Here is a 23,826-nt window from a genome sequence, read left to right on the forward strand (position 1 = left end):
TCATTTAGTGAGTGGCTGTGTTTGTACGTATGTTGAACTTCTTTCACACCATACGTGGTCAACCATGCTAATCGGAGGTACGGAGTCACTGTGTGTGGGAGTGGCTGTGTGTGAGTGAGTGGTTGTTTGTACATGTGTGAATGGCTGTGTGTGTGAGTGAGTGACTGTTTGCGTGTGTGAGTGACTCTGTGTGTGAGTGGCTGTGTGTAAGTGAGTGGCTGTGTTTGTGTGTGTGAGTCACTGTGTGTGTGAGTGGCCGCGTGTGTGTGTGGCTGTGTGTGTGTGAGTGAGTGGCTTTGTCTGCGTGTGTGAGTGGCCGTGTGAGTGAGTGGCTGTCTTTGTGTGTGTGAGTTGCTGCGTGTACGGGCAGCTGTGTGCGTGTCAGAGTGACGAGACGGCCAACGGGCGGCAGGGCCGTTCTCGGCGCTCGTTGGCACTGCGGACGGCACTCCGTGACGGCCATGCCACCCTCATGCACGGTGCAAGCGGAAATTAATTGTACGTTCCGCTGCAATTGTGGCTTCTGTCGTTCCAGCATACAACGACAAAATTGTCGCATTTCTCCGGCAACCCAACGCGTTTGAGATTCTCCAAGAGAGGCAGCCGGGTCTCAGCAGACACCCCTCTCTCAGGTGACCACCCCTTCCCCACGCCCCTTGCCACCCTCCTCACGCCGCTGCTGCCGAAGCAGCCGCACGCTTTTGCGCCGTGGCGTGGCCCGTTCGCCTGCCTGTTGCAGAGATTTGCGGAGTTGACATCAGGCAGGGTGCTCCAGTTATTATCATGAGCGTTCGTAACCACAGAATATGTTCCGTCTGATTCACAGCGGAGGTTTAAATATCCCGTGATTTCATTCGAGGAAGAGTAGACCATTGTGCGCTGGTGTTATGGTCCAAAATATTTGCCAAATTTGAAAAATTACCCGCAAATTACCGAATTGGGGTATAAACAAGCAATCGTCGCCACATTTGCAGGGACTTAAACCGACCCTCCTGAAAAAGTCTTGAGACTCCATGAGTCTCCAGACTTTGGCAAAGGGCACATCAGCCAGCCACTCACCTTGTGTGGTTACTTTTTGCAAATGTTGAATGCTATATTCGCCACAGTTTTGCTTTTTGTGTTTAGTTTATTGTCCTTCCCCCGCACCTCCGATCATTACGGTTGGCTACATACGGCGCGAAAGAAGTTCAACATACATACAGTTTTAAACCTCAACGGAAAGGCAGATGTGAGGACCAGCTGCAGAGATTTAACACATTCTCGCTCGAAAACTTTAACAGCTATCAGAGAGCAGGCTAACGTTGTTGTGCTCAATCCCAAATGGAAAGAATACATCTCTTCATATGATGGCAAGCAGATCAGGCTCAAGCAGACTTTGGGGTCACGGCTCTGGTCTCACATGTACTGACCAGCCACTGCATAGTCCAGCAGGCCGCTGGTGTTGGTCAGTGCACCCAACGTGCACCACGTCACACCTGTGTCGGACCAGTATGTTGGTAACTGCGATCCCATGGGCTGCACAGAAATTCCTCGGCTGCCTAAATTATTACAGTACTGTATTGAGCTGATCTGGCTAATACCGTCCAATCGCTTTTCCCCCTGGTGTTAACTTTCCGGCAGTGAAGTCACCTAATAGGATTACTGTTCCAGTGGGTAACTTTAGCCCTCACCTGGGAAAGGTCATAGAAGTCTTCTGGCTCATCAGACATGGATTCAGTGGGAGCAGAGGCAACCACTACTACCACCATTCATCGCTTCCTATTGATGGGACAGCAAGCCCATAACAGCTGGGACTCCTCCTAGTGTCTCCAATCGCACTGTCACGCCTCCAGACCACATCCATTTTTTTTATTTATATAAGAAGTGCCACTTCCTGTTGCCTGAAGCTATCCTTCACTTAAGCAGAGATTTGTCAAAACTTCCTCATGACACTTCAACTCGGGGCCTTCTGCATCTTACAGAAGTCTGGGTGGAAAAGGTCCAGCTTTAGACTGCGGAGTGTCGGCCTTCCTCCCTCGCAAGTGCCCGGACATTCCACGTGGCCAGTCTAAGCAGTTGACGTTATTTCTGGGGGGCGTCTCTGAGGGGAGGTTCGTGAAATGACTGCCCAATGAGATCATTCAACGGCGATCTGAAACAAATCCGCGTGGCTACTCCCAGAGCAGTCGAATGGATATCAAATCTCGACATCAATTTGTAATCTGTTGCAATCCCCAAAAAAACCATACGAAATAAGAGGGGAGGATGCAATTTGCCTGGCTCCACCAAATGGGGTTTGGCCAGTGGACCTCATGGACGCCTGTCCCGTCGGAGGCCTCTGCCGCGCTGTCGGTTTCCCGTCAGCACGGGGCGGTCCCCTGCCAAGAGATTCTCTGGCCTGGTCCACGCCGCCCGCGTTGAGCCGCCGCACAGCCCCTCACGCTTGCGCAGAGCTCAGCTGCCTGCTGAGTGGAACGTCACACGCTCGTTAACTCGTCACGGAGTCACATTGATGGCTTATAGCGGTGCGAAAAATAAGCCATCAAAACGGTGCGTATCAGGCCGGCCTCACTCATTGTTTTAAGTAAAATGCTCTTTAGGCTTTGTGGTATGCGTATCTACGCCCAAACAGTTTTGCTTCATTATACCAGGGTCTCGGATGAAGGTCACTTTTACCATTTCGGTGGCCAATTATGAGTCCATTACGGCTATTGGATCTTGTTTTTGTGAAAGTAATCCATTTGCCTTGGACTTTTCTCGCAAATAGAATTGAGCCAGCTTTGCCTGTTTAACCGAAGAACTTTGGTACACGTATAAATCAAGTCGAAGCGGCATCTTGCTCTCATCGGAGTTCGATACCACTTGCTTGTTACCATCTTTTGAGCCAGTGGGGCAAATCCCACATTCTTACGAGAAAAACCAGTGCCGCTCGTTTGAATTACTTTCTGGGATTATGATCAACTCTAACCTCCATTTAAACTCATTAACTTATAGAAAATTTGCAACATACTCTGATCAGCTGGGCTATGACAGCTCTCATTTATGCATCTCAAGTACTGTGATTATATAAATAGGGGAACCCAGCAACCTGAATTCTGCTCCCAGCCGTGACTATGAGCAGTGGCGAGCAATATCTGAACCGGTCCTACACCCATCCCTTGCGCAAACCTGCACTGACTCGTGTGGCAAGTATAGCCAAATAACAAACCCCCTGTCACTCACGCAGAGTAAAACTATATATATAAAAAAAAAAATATGAAACTATTATTTTTTCTTGACTTAAAGCTTTCGTGACTGCAGGAATTCATATTTTTTGGCTCTTTCGATAAAGTCACGTAGGTGGGTTGAAAATAAAACAAAACTACGACGTTTCGATCACAACAAAAGCGATCGTCATCAGGAGGAAGTTAGTTTTATTTATTTTACCAGGTAAGACCCACTGACCTACGCAGCTCTTTCTCAGAAGCGACTTGGTCACAAATGATAACTCAACGAAGCGACTTATCACGTGGAAATGTATCACAGCCACATTCTCTAAACGCATGTTTCTAAATGTCGAGTAATAAACCGGAGGACCTGGAGAAAAATCCACGTGTCCACGGGGAGAACAGGCAATACATCAGGGTTGGAATCAAACCCATGACCTTCTGCATACCAGGCGAGGGAGTTAACGTCTTACAACTGTGGTACCCCAAACAAATGCTTCATGTTTTCGTCCAGGAGTGGATTGACAGAGGGCTGTAAATTATTTTATTATTTGTTTTTAGTTATGTAAAACCACATAAAAATGCCACTTAAGATTGTAGCTGGACTGGGGTGAGCTGCCAGCACTACGAATCCATCACTGGTCTGCCTTTTGTTGTGTAAAGCCCTGGGAACAAGAGACCACTTTGTCTCAATTAATGCCTTCATAATTGTGTCCAGAAGACCAGATTCTGTGCCACTTATTGTAGATCAAACTCAGTCGGTTCCTTAATTTCCCTCAACAGATGGCGTGCCATCACTTGGCAAAGTTCCACAATTGACCGTAATCAAGAATTTGTCCGGTTAGACTGCTTATAAAGAGCTGCGTCTACAGTGCACTGTGAACATTGCATCTTCATGGCCCATGGCACCTGTATCTGTCCCATAAACTCCCTATCGGCGAGCCTTCCACACTTCACGTGTTCTCAAAGTGGACCCAAGGCTGTCACAAGCGCCGTGGGGATATCACCGCCACGTAGTGGCGAATGGCGGCTGCTGTTGTTGTTGTCAGGCAAAAACCTCTGCTGCATCGGGGGCGTGGGCGTTGTGAACGGCGCGTGCTCTGCACGAACGGGATTGTGACATGCACCTGTGTTCCACTCCCTCTCCATGTGCACAATGCACTGTTGATAAGTGCTCGTCCTTGAACAACAGTCTCTCTCTCTCATCGTAATTACCTCTAATCACCCGACCAACATCTTCCCCAATTTGTCTGCTCAACATAAAAAAACACCATTGAAATGTTTGTTAATGTGCATTTTTTTGCACTTAATTTGGTTAATTTAATATGCAAGAGACAATAAGGTGAGAAGAGGCGAGGTAAGCCACACACGTGTTTGCTTGTACAGCTTGTAAGAGGATAGTCTTGGGATTTTACAAACAAGATGTGTGAAGGACTTCCAGCCAAAACCATACATATATATAATTACCAGGTCGTGCCTGCCATGTGACACGTGTCTGCTCTTACACAGGGTTCTGGAGTGGTTAATGGCCTGTGCACAATCCATGAATAACGAACACAAAACCGTATACGTCCAGGCGTGTGCATTCGACATTGATTCGTTTTGACCAAAGTATTGATTCATGAACTTGGTTACGTGTTGCATACCCACGAGGAGCTCGTGAGTACTGGGTGGTTATTTACACTTGAGAAAGAATACATACTTAACTGTTGCTCTGTAATTCATTTGCTTCCCAAACATACATTGACACTTTTTTAAACGTGTACAGCATTCACCATATTTAACCGCTTGTTGAGATGGATATCCCATAAATCACGTGTGGCTTTCTTCAGACCTTGTGTCCGTGTAGATGTAGTGGTTGTGCATTGTAATTGCTACTCTCGGTGCATCGCCGTTGCTCGTGTATGTGAAGGACACGCGGGACGCGTCTCTCTAACGGCAGCTGTTTAATTTATTATTTATACCTGAACGTTTGTAAGGCCCCCTTGAGATTACCTATTACCAGCGACTACCTGTTGATATTTTCCCAGCGTGTACGGCCCACCATGTGAATGCGTGCATGCGCGAGTAGCTTTTAGATTCACTCGTCAAAAGGGAAGGGGACGCCACGTTGCTGATGAGTCTCAGGGCACCGCACTTCTCTTCGCTCAACGCATTCCTTTGAATTTACGGCACTGGGAGTGGCAGTATTTTGGCAGCGGCGCGCAATACCCAGTTGCATGAACTGATATCGCAACGTGCTGCGTGATCAAGTGACGTCGCGGTAATTTCCCGCAGAAATGTACTGGCCGCCTGTGGGGTCTTGATATCCATCGTCCCCTGCTTGAACTGCCTCCCGAGCTGGGCATTCCGACAAACGAAGCTGCCCTGTCGCCGGGATCCAGAGGCAGGCGTGCGCTTTGACCACTGGGGACGACACGGCCTGTTAGTGTATACTTTACGTCTTGGCATTACGTACGCCTTTTTAATGACATTTTAATTTATTTATGCCTTTTTAAAAATTCAATTCCAAAGCATAGCTTTTCCCGCTCGGGGGACGTACGCGTGGCCGAGCCCGAGTCTAAATCCGGGCAGTAAACGGTTAATTCCTTTTCCCAGTGCAGGCGCGCCCCTTGAAAGCATCGGATATCTCCGCGTGGCGCGCCAGAGCCAACGTTGTCCCGATGGCGGAAACACCGGCGCCGTGACGAATTTCAACCCGGCGACACATCTGCTAATTGCGTTTGACGCTCGCTGCAGACGGTGGGAGTCGCTGATGCAATTAGCCTCCTTCCCGTCGCCGATCGTGGCCACGAGTGGCGTTTACGGCGGCGGGGCTGGCCTCGTTCGCACATCGTGCGCCAGGGTCGGAAGACGTGCGCGGGTCGCGGCGGAGGCCGTGATGTAGCCGGAGGAGCGCGAGCGCCTGCCCGCTGCCTCGTGTAGCACGTCAGATATTACCACTTGGCGTTGCCTCTGGAAAGGGGACGTGACTGGAGACGATCGTAAGTGAAACGTGTTCCTGGTTGAGCAGTCATACGAATAGTCTCTTTTAAAAGGTATCGTTAATTGCTTGTATAGAATACAAGTTTCACAGATGTGATTTGTTTACAGGCATGCGTATAAATGGAATAGCCTTTCCTCTGTATTAGAAACCTGCTAAAGCTAAATGCAAATTGCCTGGCTTTTCTACATTGACTTTTCATTAATATCTAAGCGTCATTTTTTTTTATATTGCCGTATTATATCTCAAATATATTTTTGTTAAACTAAGAACATACACACATACAGTATATGTATTCCAGTTCCTTACTCTTAGACGCTGTCCATGTGTGTGCTGTGTCGTATAACGCGCAGCCAACCGCCGGATTTGCAAACGCGTGGACCCGCAGCCGAGGACAGTTGACAAATATTCCCAATAAGGAGAGCTGGCGAGCGGGCGAGCGGGCGAGTGGGCGAGCGGGCAACCTGCCCTGGTCCTCCGTGAACTCAGCCCGAGCCGAGCGAGGGAGGGAGGTTCATTCCGTGCAGCACGACCAGAGACCCGCGCCGGCGCACGCACGGACGCGTGACCGTCCACGCGGGCAAAGCCTTCCGATTGTTGAACGCGCCCGTCCGCGGCCTTCGCTCGCGACGGGCGAGGAGGAGACGCGTCTGCGGTGGCGAGGAGCCTTCCGCCACCCCCCCCCGGCAATGCCGCCGCCGCCGGAGGCGGACGCGCGGCGTGCGCTGAGCGTGCTGTACGCGGCGGCATTCGCGTGCTGCCTCCTCTACGTGCTGTGCCTGTGCGCGTGCGACGCGACGCCTCCTCACTGTGGCTCTGCCCCCCGCCCCCCGCGCAGGGAGAAGATCCAGTTCGTGCGCAGCGAGGGCACGTCGGGCCTGGAGCGCCTGTCGGGTGACGCCGACCTCGTCATCCTGCTCAGGTGGGAAGCGCGCGCGGCGAAACGGTGGCGCCTCCGTTGGCCATCGCATTGCTGACGCGCGCTATGACGCTTGCGTGCGCATCGGGGCGGAGTGGTTGTGCTGTGGTTCTTGCTCTGCTCAACGAACCGAGCCGCCTGGGTACTGTCCCCAAACAGCAAAAAGAAACCCGTGTTCGATTCCCGACTCGGGCACGTTTGTGAGTGGAGTCCGCATGGGGTTCCGCTGGCTTCTGCGGTTTCCTCCACTAATGACGACATTACGCTGTACCTGGTTTTGGCCGAAACGTCTCAACGTAACAAGACTCTCTCGACTCTGTGGCTTCCCGGGGTTAATAGGTAATGATAGTTATTATAAATAAATGTTTAGTATTGCTAGTGCTAACGCAGTACCAGCTGGCTCCATTGGCACGGCAGGCGCCCCTCTAGCTGTGAATGGATTAAATGCCCTTGGTGCCACTCACCTAATCCAAGGCCTCGGAGCCAAATTTTCTTGTCCATTTCAAGGAATAACGAGCACAAATGCTCCTCCTCCTCCTTGGCAGAGCTCGCTCGAACCACTGCAGTCACGGAGGCTGCGGCCAAAAGGATTAACAAAGGCTTCAAGGAAATTCCCAAATGCACGAAATGATGCCTTCTTTGTGCCAGCCGGGGTCGCTCTGTGTATAATAAGTGTTGTATAACCCACGTTTGACGGGCGTGCTTTTTTCCTCTTGGTGACATTCGTGTTGAGAAAGCACAAAGTTCGACGTTTTGACACATTCTCACCGACAAAGGTGTTCACGGTTGGGCGATTGTGCCGGAGCTGCGTGTCACCTCACCACTTTGTCTCGGGCTGTAGCGATGTAGGCCATGTTGCTGTTACGTAAATGTCCTCCGTCAAGCACATCTCCAGGGGAGCAACCCGGCCACTTTGTTGCTATGCCCGCCTGGGCAATAGCATCTCCATCATTCCACCTTGTCCCGCTGTCTGTGCCAGGACACGTAACACGATTCGACAACAGCGAAAGCAATCAACGGTGAAACTGAGCCCGTGGCTCACCACATACCCTTGCTCGTATCGGCGCAGTTATTGGCCAGAATGGTCGACAAGAGACTTTATACAGATGTATTTTTAAAAAAAGCAAGCATCATTATTGCAGATAAATCGATTGCGATGCTTGTGCCGGGACAATGAGCGAGCGTACGTGCGGGTGTAAGCGCACACATCTGTAGTGCGTGCGTTCCCGTGCGCACATCTCTATCTGCAACCGGATCCCCCCCCAGCATGGTGGAGGCTCCTTGTTGGACTGCCTCACCAGCTCCGCACACCGAGGCTTCTGCAGGGCCGTGTGCTTCAACAGAACACCCTGCCGTAAAAACACTCTCTCACCGCTCTCCCCTCACACTCGCCTTCAAACGCCTCCCTCAGAGCTCTCCCGACAGCCCTGCGCTCGGGCACTGATCTTCAGATGTCCGCTATCTCCTATAGGCGTATAGCAAGCCATCTCGTTCAAATCTATACCACAGTTGTCCCACTCATCCCTTCCAGTTTCTTCATCCCAGCACGGTTCCCGTCTTCATTTCCTTCAAATCTCTTGCTGTTCGCGTGGCCTTCATATATCTTTACCATTGCCTCTCCAGTGTTATCCTCCCTGTTCGCCTCTCCACTCATCTGCACTTAGCTCCTCATGTTTCCCCATTTTCATCGCTCTCCCCCTCACCCAGCTCCGAGAGAAGTCTCCCTGCGTCAAATCTCTGGGACGCTCCAGCGCGTAACAAGCGATGGTTCACAGCCCCTATGGCGCGTCGTGGGGAGGGCTTTATCCAGCAGTGAAAATTATAATTTCATTTGAGAGCATTTCACGTCGCTCACGGCAGTGCATTGCGGTTGTTTACACGCTAACATCCTTATCACGAGTGCTAGAGTGGCAATTGTTGGTGACAAAGCTGCCGTCATATTTTTGTTATTATTGTTGGACATGACGTCTGTACTCTCGGTACAGACAAATGGATCCACGGCAATGCCTTGTGCACTGGCGTGTGATGTACCTTGCCACCGTCCACAACCAGATAGAGTCTAGAGAGTTGGGCCTGTCCAATACAAGATGAATGGACAAGCACTGTTTCACTACCTGCATTTGTATGAGCAAGAAGGCTCTACCCGAGTAATCGGTGATATCTGTTCATATCCTGCCACCGGCGCAATTTAAATGGCACTTTTCACGTTGCAAGATTGCATCGATTCATCCGCGCCAGGCTTCGTTACGGATCGCGAGGAGCGCAGAAGATTCGTTTGACGGGCGTGAGCCGCTGCTCAAACAGGTGACGATGCAGCGGGCACACGCCTTCCACGTTTGTAAAAGCGGACAAAAAAAATCAATTCCTGCTAACCTTTTCATTAAACCCGTGTGCAGTTCTTCGTGCCGCTGAGCATTAAATGTTGAACCCCTTTCCCCCCTGCGTTCAAAAGGCATGAGTGTCTGGTGCAGGGCGGAAGCTTCCCATCAAACATGGAACCCCCTTCACTACCTCTGATCCAGTGGGCATTGATTCTTAAGAACATTCATTAGGGAATGTAGGTATCAGAGCTTAGGAAGACCCCAGGGTTGTAGAGTTTATTGAAACAGTTTTTTTAAACATGTGGTTTAGACAGGTTTTCATTGCGCCGTAATGTGTTTGTGCTGGTGTTAACCTTCTGTGTCTACCTGAATAGTCCATAATAGAGGTTTTTGGGGTTAGATCGCGTAAATATAAATGTGTTGTTAAACCCGCCACCACCCGACACAGCCAATTAGTGCTTTTGTTGGGGAGAGAGCAAAGTGGAGTGCACGCCCACGTTCTTTTATATGCCCAGGAAGGAGCTTATTGAAATGGTTCAACTTTTGCCAGGCCTTGTCGGTCGGCCTGCAGCGCGTTTCAGTGTTGATTGCAAGACTCCTTTTGCATTTGGATGTATATGTGTGTACATTGAACTTCTTTCGCACCGTACGTAGCCCACCGTGCTAATCACATCACCGATTACCGAATATCACAATTTCTCTACCAGCACCGTCGCACCTTTTTCCACGTTCCGTCAGCACTCTGCCAAGGAATTAAAGCGTTTTCTTTCTCATCCCATCAAGAAAGCCTCTTAAACAGTTGTCATAAATCTTACTGAAATATCCGGCAGTGGTAATAGTTCATTCAAAGGGCCACCTTACACAACCACTTACACAACCTCTTCACTGTGTTGCTTTCCCGCAAACAAGCGTGTGTGGTTGTCTCTGGGCCGTCCGTAGTTTCGCGATTGTTTCTATCTGGAATGTTTTCTTCTCTGCATTGGAAACCTTGGCTGAGGCTATCACATTCACCGCACATGAATACCTGGCTCGATGTTAGGCAGTAGCCCTGGACCCAGACCAAGGATGTCAGTGGTGAGGACTCATTTGCCCTGACATAGGCACAGAAGTGTCCACGCATTGCCAGAGCCACCCCGCTACCTCCTAGCGCCAGTCATGAGCCGTTTCCTGCTTTCACGTAGGCCCAGTCTCATTGTGGATAATACCACTCATTCCCTTGCTAGCTGGTCGGAAAATCTTAACTTTTTTGTTTACAAAAACAATGAGAGACGCTGCACTGGGAGTTGTTGCGCAAGCACAAGCAATGCCTCTTCTTCAATGACCTTGCTCTGGAAAAAATCCCACCTCAAACGGCAGCCTGTTCAATATGTTTCTGTTCAGGTTTCAATTTGAGCTTGTGTAACCAGGTGAGAACTTTGGAGAGTACCAAAATGAGTGTCAGTTGCCTCGAGTGACCTCAGTCACCAAAATGTAAGTGGTGCATTTGGGAAATTTATCTTATGACTCACAGGCTATAATATGGCCACATTTCCTCTCTCTTGTCGGTGTACAGATCGTGTCGCCACAGCACTCGTAGAATAGTCAGCGTGCAGAACGAGGTGACTACTTTCTCCTAAATCAGGAGGCTTTGTTTGAGCTGTTTTTATTTATTATCTCTGACTAAATATTGACCCCGGGAAATTGCATCGGTGTTGCCGGTGTTCGTTGCGCGATTTGACGACATCCGCCGTGGGCTGTGAGTGAGCTCTCATCAAACTGACTGGCCACGTTTGCTGTCGGTACATTTTTCCCAAACCCTCGGACAAATCAATTGAAATTCAAGATTCCTGATATATATAAAAAAAATGTTGACATTACATCCGTCTCCAGTGGCTGTAAGTTAGCCGTGACTGTGTTGGCCAGTAACCCAATAGCCGTAGTCTTGTACACTGATGTTCATGTGTGGGGTTGTGCATCATGGGGGGGAGGTGGAGGGTTATGTTGGTGAAACCACGCAGTGTATTGGTCAAACATCGCAATGATGAAAGATTACCTGCACATTTCTCGATTGGGACAGCATTGCTCCCGACTGTAAACACTTTGCAGAACCCTCCTGAAGAATAAGTTTAGAGACTCGGTGAGGATTTCATGGCTAAACCAGCGGAATAATCATTATAATAATCAGGTTGGAAGAATTGCTTTGTCTTGTGTGAGTCGGCATATTTATGAAGAACGTTATTCACACAGAATCAGAATTTGTACTTATACTGGAATAATTCGATGAGCTATGAAGTTATTTTACACAGATCTTGAGTAGGGGCCAGAGTCAGCACGTTACATCAACACACAACACAAACTATGATATGAGTGCAAAATAGAGAAGAGGTAAGAAAGTCGCTCACAATAAATATCTATTAAGTGTAGAAGAACAAGTTGCACAAGGACAAAACAAAAGCCAATAATAGTAAATTATATTCTATGCTCTTCCCAGGCAGTCTCCTATGCAAGTAATAACCAGGCTGCACCCTGCTTAGCTTCCAACATCCAACGAGACTGAGCCCCAATTTATTGTGATTAGGCTGTGTTTAAAAAAAAAAACAGTGACCTATTTCATTGTTATATTAAACACTACGCTCTACCAATGTTCAGTCCATTTTCACATTTATCACTCGGGTCCACGAGGAAATCAGGCCGCTTCGCCACTGAAGAAGGCAGTCCACCTTGAAGAGGCCAATAGTAAGCAGCAAGGCTAAACAACTTTTAGTCCGGATTTACATTCATCATTTGAGGCTATAATCACATTACAGCCATACTTTCGGAATTTGACGTGCTGGTGGCTGGATTGGTTGGGGTGTATTTGCGTACGCCTCTGTTAGAATTGCGCTGCGTCTGCAGCTCTCGTGTTTCTGCGTGTCCGTATGCCTCGTCGTACGGCCGTCCGGGGTCACGCGTATACACGAGTGTGACTTGGGGCTCGGCTAGCTGCACATGTCACATTGACCATGAGCCAAGCTTGTTTTGGTCAAGCGGTGGGAGCTATTCCGGCCACAGATTTTGTTGTGGTTCAGCAAAAATAACTCCGTGGTGGTTCATCGTCTCCTGCTATTTACATGCCGCTGACTTAAGAACAAGAGGAAGTTGTAATTTGCCGTGTGTTTGTGCCTGATGTATATACACTCGTACATCATTGTACTGATGAATGCTGGGGCTATTGATTTGCACGTGTGTAAATATGGGGTTCCTTGTGTGTGTGTGTTTATGGTGTGGTGGTCATCAGACTGCACTATTATCTCAGATGAAATTCATTGCAATGCTTAAGACCATTTTAAATTGGTTTATACACTTGGCCAGGGCCTCCCATAGGTCCCCTTAGCCTAAGATAATAACCCTGATAAAGAACGCATGGATATCGGACCCAATGTGTTCGATTGAGAACTCGGAGGTGCAATTGGTGTGGTAGGAGTTTGTGTGGTGGAGGTTGGGGGTTGTGTGGGATGTGGGATTGGGGAATTATGGGAATTTAGTTACTTGTACAATTTGTAATTATATCGTATTTTTAAGGGCTTGCTTTCCTTTTTCTCGACCTTGCACTCATATCGTCTTTTGTGCTGGATATCTGTGAAAAATAGCTCATCGGATTCATCCAGGATAAATAAAGATTATGTCAGCACCTTTTGTGCTATGCCAGCCATAATAGGTGCTCACTAACGTCCAGTTGAGTGATTGTCCCGTGTGTGTTGTGTGTGTGTGTGTCTGTGTGTGCAGCCTCTTTGAGGATGAAATCATGTCGTTCGTCCCGCCGCACTCCCTGCTGCACCCCAGCTACACCCAGTCCCCACGCAGCTCGCCGGGGACATCGCCGCAGAACTCCCCCGGTACGCAGCACCAAGCGCGCTCTTCCACACCGCGCGCACGGCACCTCGTACACGAGCAAAGACAAACATCTCCCCGTGTGGCCGTTAACAGACTGTTGGGGCAAGTGCTGTTAGCGGCCGCCTATGAAGGCCGGCACAGCACACTTAACGGGTGGGTGGCCAACGCCACGCACGACTGCCTTTGTCTCCCCAATGGCGATGTTTACAAATTGCACCAGGTACTCATTTGAGGCCGCTGTTTTTGGTCGTGAGCGGGAATCGAACTCGGATCACCGAATTCGTAGCGCAGTGCGCTAACCGATACACTACCACTCCCCACACACACACACTGCAAACAGCACGTGGGGCAAAGCACGGGTAGAGTGTTTCTATACATTCGATGCAGATTGTGTACCCAGCCTGTGTGTGCCCAGTCATATTTGTGTTTACTGAAATGCCAAGAATAGTCATTTCTATATTTTACGTGTGCTTAACTTCTTATTTTATACTTTGGGCTACGAAGAAGGTCCATTGCCCAAAACGTTGCCGGTTATATATATTGTAATATTGTTTATCCTTTTAAGGCCACGGTGTTGTTGTTGCCAACGCAGCATCACCAAATAATTTGTTTATGTTGCGATTCTGTTCGCTCACAATTGTAATGTGCAGATGCACAACACACACAAGGAGACATGGAATGGAAGCTTTAACACTGTGCTACGATCGTTCCCAGCTCAGGGCTTAATTCTCAACGATATTCACCGATTGGATGCCTGTGTCTAAATCTGGCGTCGATAACCCAGGGATTGAATGACATATATGCACTGCCTGATTTGATTGCGTGTGTCATAAGCACTCCCAGTATGAAGGTGGTTTGACGTAGGCGTTCTTTGCACATAACAAAAATGTTTCGGTTCGATCGCGTTATTTATAAATGTGTCGTAACCCTCCACCACCCGACACTGCCAAACAGTAAAAAAATGTGTTACGTTTACAAAAGACAAATAGTTCACTACTTTAGCCCACCGGTGTGTTGAAGAGTGATTTAACATCATTTACGACGTACCGCTGATAATTACATCCAGCATCATCGGGCAATTTTCCAAAATAGTGAAGCCCTCCACTTGCTCCCGGTCTTAAATAGAGCAGCAGCACGGTGACGTCATCATTTAACCCATTCAGGTGCAGTGATTTGAGGTGGGGGTATTGTAATTACTGACCCCAAGTGCCGAAAGAAATTAAATGTGAGGGGGGGGGGGTGACTGTTTACTAATATATTATATAATTTGGTCGCGAAAGTCTACTTGTTAAACTGTTCATTACACAGTCTACTTCTTCTTCTTTCGTATGGCTGCTGTAGATGCAGACCAACAACGACAATTTCACATCCAGGTGGTCAAGCCAGACAACCGCTTCAGGATCAGCGGAGTGTATCGCTGTGATGTCTCCTTCGTATTTGTGGATCGGGCGCTGCGTCGTTATACATTGCACAGCTTATTCTGGATGATAACAATCGCACACTGGACAGTTTTTAACTTTCCACTGGTGCATCAGGTATCTGCATCTGCTGCCTTGATTTGTGCAGTGGATGCTGTTTAGGGTGGACCATGAGGCTCGTGGAAGATCACATCCAGGAATCTTCTGCGTTGGGTCCTTCGCACACTGACTTCTCGTTTGGCACCCAGGCCCTAGCAGCAGTACCCCTTGCGGCACCCGACGGGCCGCCGGCCGATTTTCAATCTCGCAATCTCGGCGTGCACTCGGCAGGATCGCAGCGCGCGAACGCCCGAGCCCCGGCCCCTTACAAGAGAGACTTCGAGGCGAAGCTGCGCAACTTCTACCGCAAGCTGGAGTCCAAGGGATATGGACAGGGTCCCGGCAAGATCAAGTGAGGTCACCCCCTTCCGCCCGCTCCGCCTGCTCTCCGTCCGCCCGCCCGCCCTCGCAAACGACGATGAGCTTACGTCGTGGAGTACAGCATATAGCTACGTAGAAATTGGATGAACGGTGAAAACCCACCAACCTGTGGGCTTTCCAAATGAATGGTGTGGAGTAGCTTCGATTTAAACGAGTCAAACAATCCAGAACTTCTAGATTTGAAGTTTTCGTGACTGCAAGGATCCATACTCTTTGGTTCTTTCATTCACTACAGTAATTTTGCTGTGGCTGTTCCACCTGATGACAGAAGCTTGTGTTGCCTCCGAAACGTCGTGATTTAATTTAGTTATTTTTATTTTATTTTTTATTTTCATCTACGTGACTTTACCGAAAGAACCAAAGAGTATGAACCCAGAACTTGTGTCATCATCATTGGTTTCATCAGCAAGCCGTGCCTGTTCAATTTCCAGAGGCAATGGCCATCCCCAAACGGATTGTTTTGTGTTTCGTTTGTTGTCCTTCCCTCGCACCTCCGATTAGCACGGTTGGCTACGTACGGTGCGAAAGAAGTTCAACATACATGCTCAGAATAGTTGCAGACACCTATAGCAAAGGGTGCAGGATGGGACAGGTGGTTTTGTCTGACCATCATCGATTCTTGTGGACTTACCCATTTACCAATAGCCAGTTCACATGGAGTCTAGAGTTACATTTGAACAGGCACCAAAGTCTGTGCGGTAACCAAAGTGGATGTTTAACGATCCCATCATAATAACATTTTCCAGAGTAGGCCGTGTCAAATTCATTGCATTATGAATGGATAATGGGAGTTGCGGTCAGAGCTAACATTTATCAAGGCCTAGTAGGCCCTGATATCCCTGTGTGACCGCCTCCCCACCCTCCCCGCCATCGTGCCCTCTGTGCAGGCTGGTCATCAGGCGCGACCATCTACTGGAGGACGCCTTCAACCAGGTGATGGCCCACTCGCGCAAGGACCTGCAGAGGAACAAGCTCTACGTTACCTTTGTGGGCGAGGAGGGGTGAGCAGACCGCTGTCGACCTTTAGCAACCCTCCTCTCCCTCCCCTCCCTCGCGTTGAAAGGACTGCGGAAGTAGTTTAGTGACGTCGTCTTCTGGTACCATTGTCACCTCGCGCACATCGTGCTGGACTACTAACTCAGAGTTCCAAGTAGATATGCATTTGTCTCTTGACATGGTACTGATGGCAAACATTCAAATATAATTAAAAACAAAGGTAAAAAGCTTGTAGGAAATGAGCTTATCGATCTCGTGCATTCGTGCGTCCATCGTGTGCCGAATCGCCGAGCCGTACCATAGCAACCTCGGTGGCCGTCTGGAGTACTCGTAGCTCTCCGCTGAACTTAGTGGACAAGTCATCAACAATATGCCATCATCTCATGCAAGTCGGTTGAATAGCAAGTAGAAATGAATTGTTACAATTCTTGGTGGCAGTTTGAATCAAGAATCAAGAATAAATTATTTTTGATGACTGTTAAAAAGGCTTTTTACACGCTTTTATTTAACTGACTCTGTCTGTTGTTGTTGTCGTTGTCGTATCCTCAAATCTTGTAACTCAATTTTAACCCACTTCCCAATGTGGTATCGACTGCAAACTTGGTATACTTATGTCATACTGATGGCAATACTATATTATATCATTAAAAATAAAAAAATAAAAATTTAAACCATCTTTTTTTAATGTTATGTTTCGGCTTGGGTCTAATTGTCCACGCTCAACTGACGTTGGCTGTAAATCACCACGGTCTTTTACGTTATGGCAAGCTTCGAGGCCACTTCCTGGAGTCGTGGAGTTCTGCCATTACTCGTACGGTACATTTCATTAAAGCGTGTTTTTAAAAAAGTATTTTCAAATTTTACTTATCTGTGAATTAGTTACATACAACTTATACGTAAAAATAATTGATTCTAGCAAAACCGATTCGATGATGCAAGTATCGTGAGCATAAAAATCTATTGATCTCACCACAATGGCGAGATGTTAATTACCTCGCCTGGTATGATGGAGGTTGTGGGTTCGATCCCGACCCTAACGCCTGTATATTTGGAGTTTGCATTTTCTCCACGCGGTCGCGTAGATTTTTCTCCGGGTCTTCGGGTTTTTTCCTCCACATTTAGAAATATGCGTTTTAGAGTATTTGTCTGCTTTATATATCCATATGATAAGCCACTTTTTTTGAGATATCATTTGTGGCCAGGTCGCTTCTGAAAAATAAGCTATTAGCTCAGTGGGCGTTACTTGGTAAAATAGTTTATTCTTGTATCTTGAATCGACGCGTCATTGGGTGCGTGGCAGCGTGCAGAGTGCGGAGTGCCTGGCCGCTCTGTAACCTGTAGGTGTCTGAGATGGGCTGCTCCCTCCATGTGCCTCCCGGGTCCCCTCGTGCAGGCTGGACTACAGCGGGCCCTCCCGGGAGTTCTTCTTCCTGGTGTCGCGGGAGCTCTTCAACCCCTACTACGGCCTCTTTGAGTACTCGGCCAACGACACGTACACCGTGCAAATCAGCCCCATGTCGGCCTTCGTGGACAACCATCACGAGTGGTGAGCGCTCGGCACAGGGGTGCGGCCGCTCCCGTCTCCCCAACTTCACCGTGTTCCTACCCTCTCAGCTGCTTCTTATTCCTCTGAGTGTCCGATGACGGGCAACTCTCAGAGAGTTGGTTGTGATTTAGCCGTTCAGATGCTGGGCCTCAGAGTTGGTGATTTGGCACATGCGCACGCCGCCTTGAAGTTTATATTTGAGCAGCGTTGGAGTTCATCAGCAGTCTGGCCTGATTGTCTGCGTTTTCAACGTTTTCGTCTGTTTAAATACAATAATCCAAGGTATAATTAGAATGTTTAACATGCACAGAGACTGATTCAGAGGTGTGGCAACCCACAGACAAGCGTGAATAATAAGAATAACTTAATAATATGTATGATAATAATCGACTTATTTGTCCAATTAAACTCTCGTTTGGTTTGAAGGCAGCTAGAATTGGTGTCAACAATTGCCCAAGCTCTGCGCACCTTTATTGTGATGTTTGGCCGACTCTATTCATGAGTAACTCCACATCGGAGGAGACCGCAGCACTTGGAGAAATCCACGCTACCAGGGGGGTAACACTCAGCCCCCATACAGATGGAATATATCCCACTTGCTGCACTGCAATACCCTGATAAGCCAGCAGATGGTAACCTGATTGTCCATGGGTAGGGAGTTTCACATACATGTGTGTGTGTGAAGGGGGAGCGGTAGTGTAGCGGTTAGCGCACCGCGCTACGAACCTGGCAAACAAGTTTGATTCCCGCTCACGGCCAACATCATTGATGATTATCTGAACCGGCCATGGGCCTCCCTTAGGTCGACTCAGCCTCAAATTAGTACCTGGTGCGGTGTGTAAACATCGCCACTGGAGAGCGACGGGCGGCCGGGCGTGGTGCTGGCCCCCCGCCTCCTCGTGTGCCGTGCCGGCCCTCATAGATGCTACTCGCTAACAGCACTTGCCCCAACAGTCTGATAGGGCTACACGGGGGATATTTTTTTGTAATCCACCAACCATAGCTGGCTCCACAGCTATGGTTTATCTAAAAGGCTCTTCATTCACACCATATGCTTAATTACATCCGATTTTGCAGCGAACATTGCCTCGCCACATCTCTCAGGCATTTATCTACGATCAGAATGCATTGTAACGCTTACGTTTTCACTCGGTGCCTACTGATTCAGGCCATGGGGTCATATCCACGATGAGCAGACTGCACGAGCAGTCCAGCGGTGAGCGCGTGTTGCGCGTGCGTTCGACGATGAGCAGCGCTGATTCCGCCGCTCAGTCCGCACGTCTGCATTGTCGTCGTGTGCTGCGCTGCGTGGCCCAGGTTCCGGTTCAGCGGGCGGATCTTGGGCCTCGCCCTCATCCACCAGTACCTGCTGGACGCCTTCTTCACACGCCCCTTCTACAAGGCTCTTCTCAGAACGTGAGCCGCTCTCTCTCTGTGTGTTTGTGCTCTCGCGGCAACAAAGAGGGTCGCTGCATCGCGTGCTTTCGGATGCGCTTCTTGCGGCCATCTGGAACGTTCTTCCGACATTAGGAAGCCACTGGAGCGATGCACTTTTAAATCCAGATTGAAAACTAATTTCTTTGAAACTGCTTTTTGTGTTTAGTTTGTTGTCCTTCCCCCGCACCTCCGATAGCACGGTTGGCTACGTACGGTGCGAAAGAAGTTCAACATATATACGTACAAATGGTGCAGTTTTTGCTCTCAAACGGTGACCGGTGGCACCGGCATTCCTTTACTGAGCACGAGCAGCTCCAGAGGCGATGAGTGTGGCGAGTGACACGACTCCCTTGGGGCGCGGTGCTGTGGCGTGGCCTGCAGGCCGTGTGATCTGAGTGACCTGGAGTACCTGGATGAGGAGTTCCACCAAAGCCTGCAGTGGATGAAGGACAACGACATCACGGACATCCTGGACCTGACCTTTACCGTCAACGAAGAGGTGTTCGGACAGGTGCGCTGTACCTCCCCGCCACCCCCACAACTCCCCTTCACTTCACTGTCGAGGGAGCATGGGACGCGGCAGGGCACGGTCTGTGCTGATCCTTGTCGGTCATTCCTCGGGGGAATTTTCATCGTGTGCAACCTGTCGTAGAGAGGATATCAAAGAGGACATTCCACATCCTGTGATATCATCTTGTGCGTAGCAGGGCACATGGTGTATTACCCTTCATGAGAGGGGCTCTAGAGCTCCCTCTAATGGAGGCCCTTCCGCCATCAGTGGCGAGATAAGAGATGGGTTGGGGGGGAGGAGGTTTGGCCGGTGAAGCCGCCGGGCGCGGTGAGACGCGGTGACGCCACGCTGTCGTCTGGCTGGCCGGCAGATCACGGAGAGGGAGCTGCGACCGGGCGGAGCGCACATGGCCGTGACCGAGAAGAACAAGAAGGAGTACATCGAGCGCATGGTCAAGTGGCGCGTGGAGCGCGGCGTGGTGCAGCAGACCGAGAGCTTGGTGCGGGGCTTCTACGAGGTGGGGACCCGGCCATCCACCTCCCCCCTACCCCCCCCCCCCGCCTGTTGCCTTCCCTCCCAGACTCCGTTCCCCCCGGCCGCCCCCCGGGCAGTGAGCGCACCATGACGATGGCGTGGCGGTGTCGTGTGCCAGGTGGTGGACGCGCGGCTCGTGTCAGTGTTTGACGCCCGCGAGCTGGAGCTGGTGATCGCTGGCACGGCCGAGATCGACCTGCTGGACTGGAGGACCAACACAGAGTACCGTGGCGGTGAGCGGGGCAGGGGGGGGTTGCACGTCACGCAAAGACAAAGATACCCCGTTGAGCTGGGGCAAATGCTGTTCGCGAGCACCGAATGAAGGCCAGGGATGGACCAGGCGCAACACCTCACCATGAGGCAAAGTTACCGTATCTTCCACAATGATTGCCCAACCCCCTACAGTGAATGTTCTGCGGTCTGTGGTTTTATTATGTAATTGATATGAATTGCACAATATACTGCAGGTAAAACATCTTGCTCTACATACATTATGCAATCATGGCTATAGCATAACAAAGATTACAGCAGCTTGTTCAGAAAAAAAGTGCCACTAAATCCACAATAATTATTTGAAGGCAGTGCCGACTCCAGCTGCTATCTCGGATGGGGGGGGGAGGGGTGGCAGTACAGCTGTTGTGTGGGGGGCCACCATTGCAGTGGCCTAGCCCGAAGGAGAGTGAACATGTTTTATTCTTCGGGCTGTGGTTGTCGCTGCCTATGCCAAGTTGCTCTGGGAAGGACACAAAGGCCAACACCGGTGGCGATTATCTGAACCAGTCCCGGGCCTCCCCTAGGTCGACTCAGGTGCGGTGTGTAAACATTGCCACTAGGGAGACAAAGGCGGTCGGGCGTGGTGTTGGCCACCCACCCCCTTCGTGTGCCGTGACGGCCTTCATGAATGCTCGCTAACAGCACTTGCCCCAACAGTCTTTGAAAGACTATACGGGGGGATCTTTGGCTTTGGTCCATCCCGCTCACAATTCCGTTTGCCAGGGAGGGAGGTCTAAGATTCCGACCCAGCGACGATGATAATGATGATGAAATAGCGGCGATGAATGGGGCGTTGCCAGAGGCGTATTTGGTTCTGTGCAGGGCCCAGCCCAGGAACCTCCGAGCGCCGGCCCTGGGTGGAGGCACCACCACAGCAGCATTCCACATCCTGAGCTTGTACACATACAGTGCTGGGTGATGGCGGTGGGGGCTTGTCGGACATCCACAGGCTCGCCGCAGCGAAGCTATGACGATCGTGGTTTGTCACCGCGGGTGTGGAGTGGGCTGTTTTGATGTCAACATGGAAAAGCTCGGTGCCATGGGGAGCGCTCGTGGTGGTTGTTGCAGCAGCTGCTGGCACTGAGACGTGGATTCCTCCCTCTCAGCGTGACCACACATCCCAGACACAGGATTTTGAGTTTCTTACAGGAGCGAAACTTCAATAATCACCTCGAAAGCTGTTTATCATCAATGATGTGTCACGTATTGATGTGAAGCTTTCGTGACTGCAGGATCCATACTCTTTGGTTCTTTCGGTAAAGTCACGTAGGTAGAAAAATAATAGATCACGACGTTTCGATAGCAATTGTCATCAGGTGGGACAACCACAGCAGTTTTTTCTTGACTTTACCGAAAGAACCAAAGAGTGTGTTACATATTGTTTTAGAAATAGGGGAAACCAAAGCGGCTTTATTCAGCAGAGCAATTTAATTATTATTATTAAGTTGTTATTAAGTTGCACACACGGAAGACGTGTAGTCAGGCCGTTGGTCCTTTAATGTCCGTCATGAGATTGAAGCCTCATTTATGAGAAAAAATATATTGAACATCATCAAACACATTTTTTGTTATCCTACTGTGCGATTTTGGCTATATTCCAATCCCATCTGGAACTCTACACAATTTCATCGAGAGAGAGAAAGAATGTGATGAGAATAAAGTGATGATGAGATCAAGTGATGAGAAAGTGATGATATTTATTATTTATGTATTCAGGTAATTCATGAAAAGGTTTTCACAGGCCAATATCATTATCCGCAAATATTGCTATTCACGGGAATCTCCAGAACGTATCCCTCACGAATAATGGGGGAATACTTTACAATTAGTGCGTTTGGCTAAACTCAACGGGGGTGGCTGTATACATTCGAGTGTTTTACAACATTGGCCTGCGTGTTACTTCTTGCAAGGCCTACACGCGATCCATCACACATAGCACCGACGCCCACATTGCGATTGCCATCACAAACACGGTTTACACCCCTGCGTAAGCGACAGGAAGGTGGCAAGTTCGTGACAGGATGCCACCTCGGGGTGTGTCGACTGGCGCTGTGTGCGTAAGGGGAAGCCACTGCTTGACTCACTCACCGCAATAACGGAGCACTAAAAGGTGCCGCCAGGGTGCGCGCCGAACACGAACGGGGGTCAATGGTCACGGCCACGTGACTCACGCAGTAAATGCATGCACGAGCGCGCGGATGGGCGCCGCGCTTCGCACACCGTTTCCGTTCCAAGCGAGTATATCACGAGCCTCCCAATCCTGGAAACTTGGCTGGCCTCGTAACGACGACCTGCGAACAGACTGAACAACGCACAATGCAAGTTTGGACGTAACGGTGTGTCTAAATGCAGGCGCACGTGAAAAATGCCGCATGCTATAGTGGCGACGTGAGAGTCGAAGAGACACATCAGGTGTGCTTTTGTCCATGTATATATTTGACGGGGTACTTTTAGAGAAGAGACAGTCATAGGCAAAGGAGAATCGGAGGCACTCTACGTGTTGAGTTGATGAAACTTATGTTATGCTGGAGTGTCGCTGAACCAAAGCAACTATCCATCTTGTGTACATGGTGTGTCTAGTCCACACCACTATGACATATATATTCTTCACATATTTGACCATGGTGGGATATCATTTAAAATTGTGCCAAAAGATTAATGTATTATTAGTATTATTATAATTAGTTTTTTTCCCAGGAAGGTCATACCCAGTCTGAACTCTTTTTCATGAAGGTCCTGCATTGGGATATTTGGCCAATACCAATGATATTGTATACGTGATTATGTGTGGGAGGAAAGTGGAGAACCCGGAGGTAACCCATGCAGAAAAGGGGGAGAGCAATACAGACTCCACACAGACAGATTCCAGAGTCGGGGATCGAACTCTTTCTCCTCTTGCTGTGACCATAGGTGTTACCACTGCGCAACCCTGCTGCTCACATTCTAAACATTACTGCGGTAGACTTCACCTACATAGGATGCAGAAAGCGCAGGATAGACATTGTTATCACCCCATAAAGCAATTACTTTTGCAGGATGTGAGCACAACTTCAAAAAGTTACTGCTGTTGTTACAATCTCATGTAGGTCACTCATTCTCCTTCCTTTCCCCCATATCCTGGCACTCCGTTACCCCAGTCTTCTGTGCTGTCACTCCCTGCCCCTGTTCAAGCCCAGGCTGAAGGCTTTGTGGCTATGATTTACTACCTATCTATCTATTCTATTCTTTTCTACGACCTTTTAAACTGCACTTACGTTTAAACACTCTGCAACGAGCGGCGAACGCGCTACCGCTGAGAGCAGTGACTTAGCTCTCACAGCGGCTGCTTGACCCATCGCTGCCATCGCTGCCCATGACCTCTGCTGCATCGA

At 49.3% G+C, this 23,826-nt stretch overlaps 1 protein-coding gene across 1 annotated transcript in view; it reads left to right on the forward strand.

Annotated features, from left to right (window-relative positions):
• Positions 1-23,826, forward strand: part of LOC144729707 (E3 ubiquitin-protein ligase HECW2-like) — a 109,498-nt gene that overhangs the window by 67,816 nt on the left and 17,856 nt on the right. The window contains exons 19-28 of the mRNA XM_078610148.1: positions 536-632; positions 7,007-7,090; positions 13,153-13,262; positions 15,009-15,129; positions 16,046-16,159; positions 17,548-17,700; positions 19,018-19,116; positions 19,519-19,648; positions 20,019-20,165; positions 20,301-20,415. Coding sequence (XP_078466274.1) covers positions 536-632; positions 7,007-7,090; positions 13,153-13,262; positions 15,009-15,129; positions 16,046-16,159; positions 17,548-17,700; positions 19,018-19,116; positions 19,519-19,648; positions 20,019-20,165; positions 20,301-20,415 — 1,170 coding nt within the window. The remainder of the gene's footprint in view (positions 1-535; positions 633-7,006; positions 7,091-13,152; positions 13,263-15,008; positions 15,130-16,045; positions 16,160-17,547; positions 17,701-19,017; positions 19,117-19,518; positions 19,649-20,018; positions 20,166-20,300; positions 20,416-23,826) is intronic.

Source organism: Lampetra planeri, chromosome 2 (assembly GCF_965212315.1).
Source record: "Lampetra planeri chromosome 2, kcLamPlan1.2.h2, whole genome shotgun sequence".
NCBI lineage: Eukaryota > Metazoa > Chordata > Hyperoartia > Petromyzontiformes > Petromyzontidae > Lampetra > Lampetra planeri.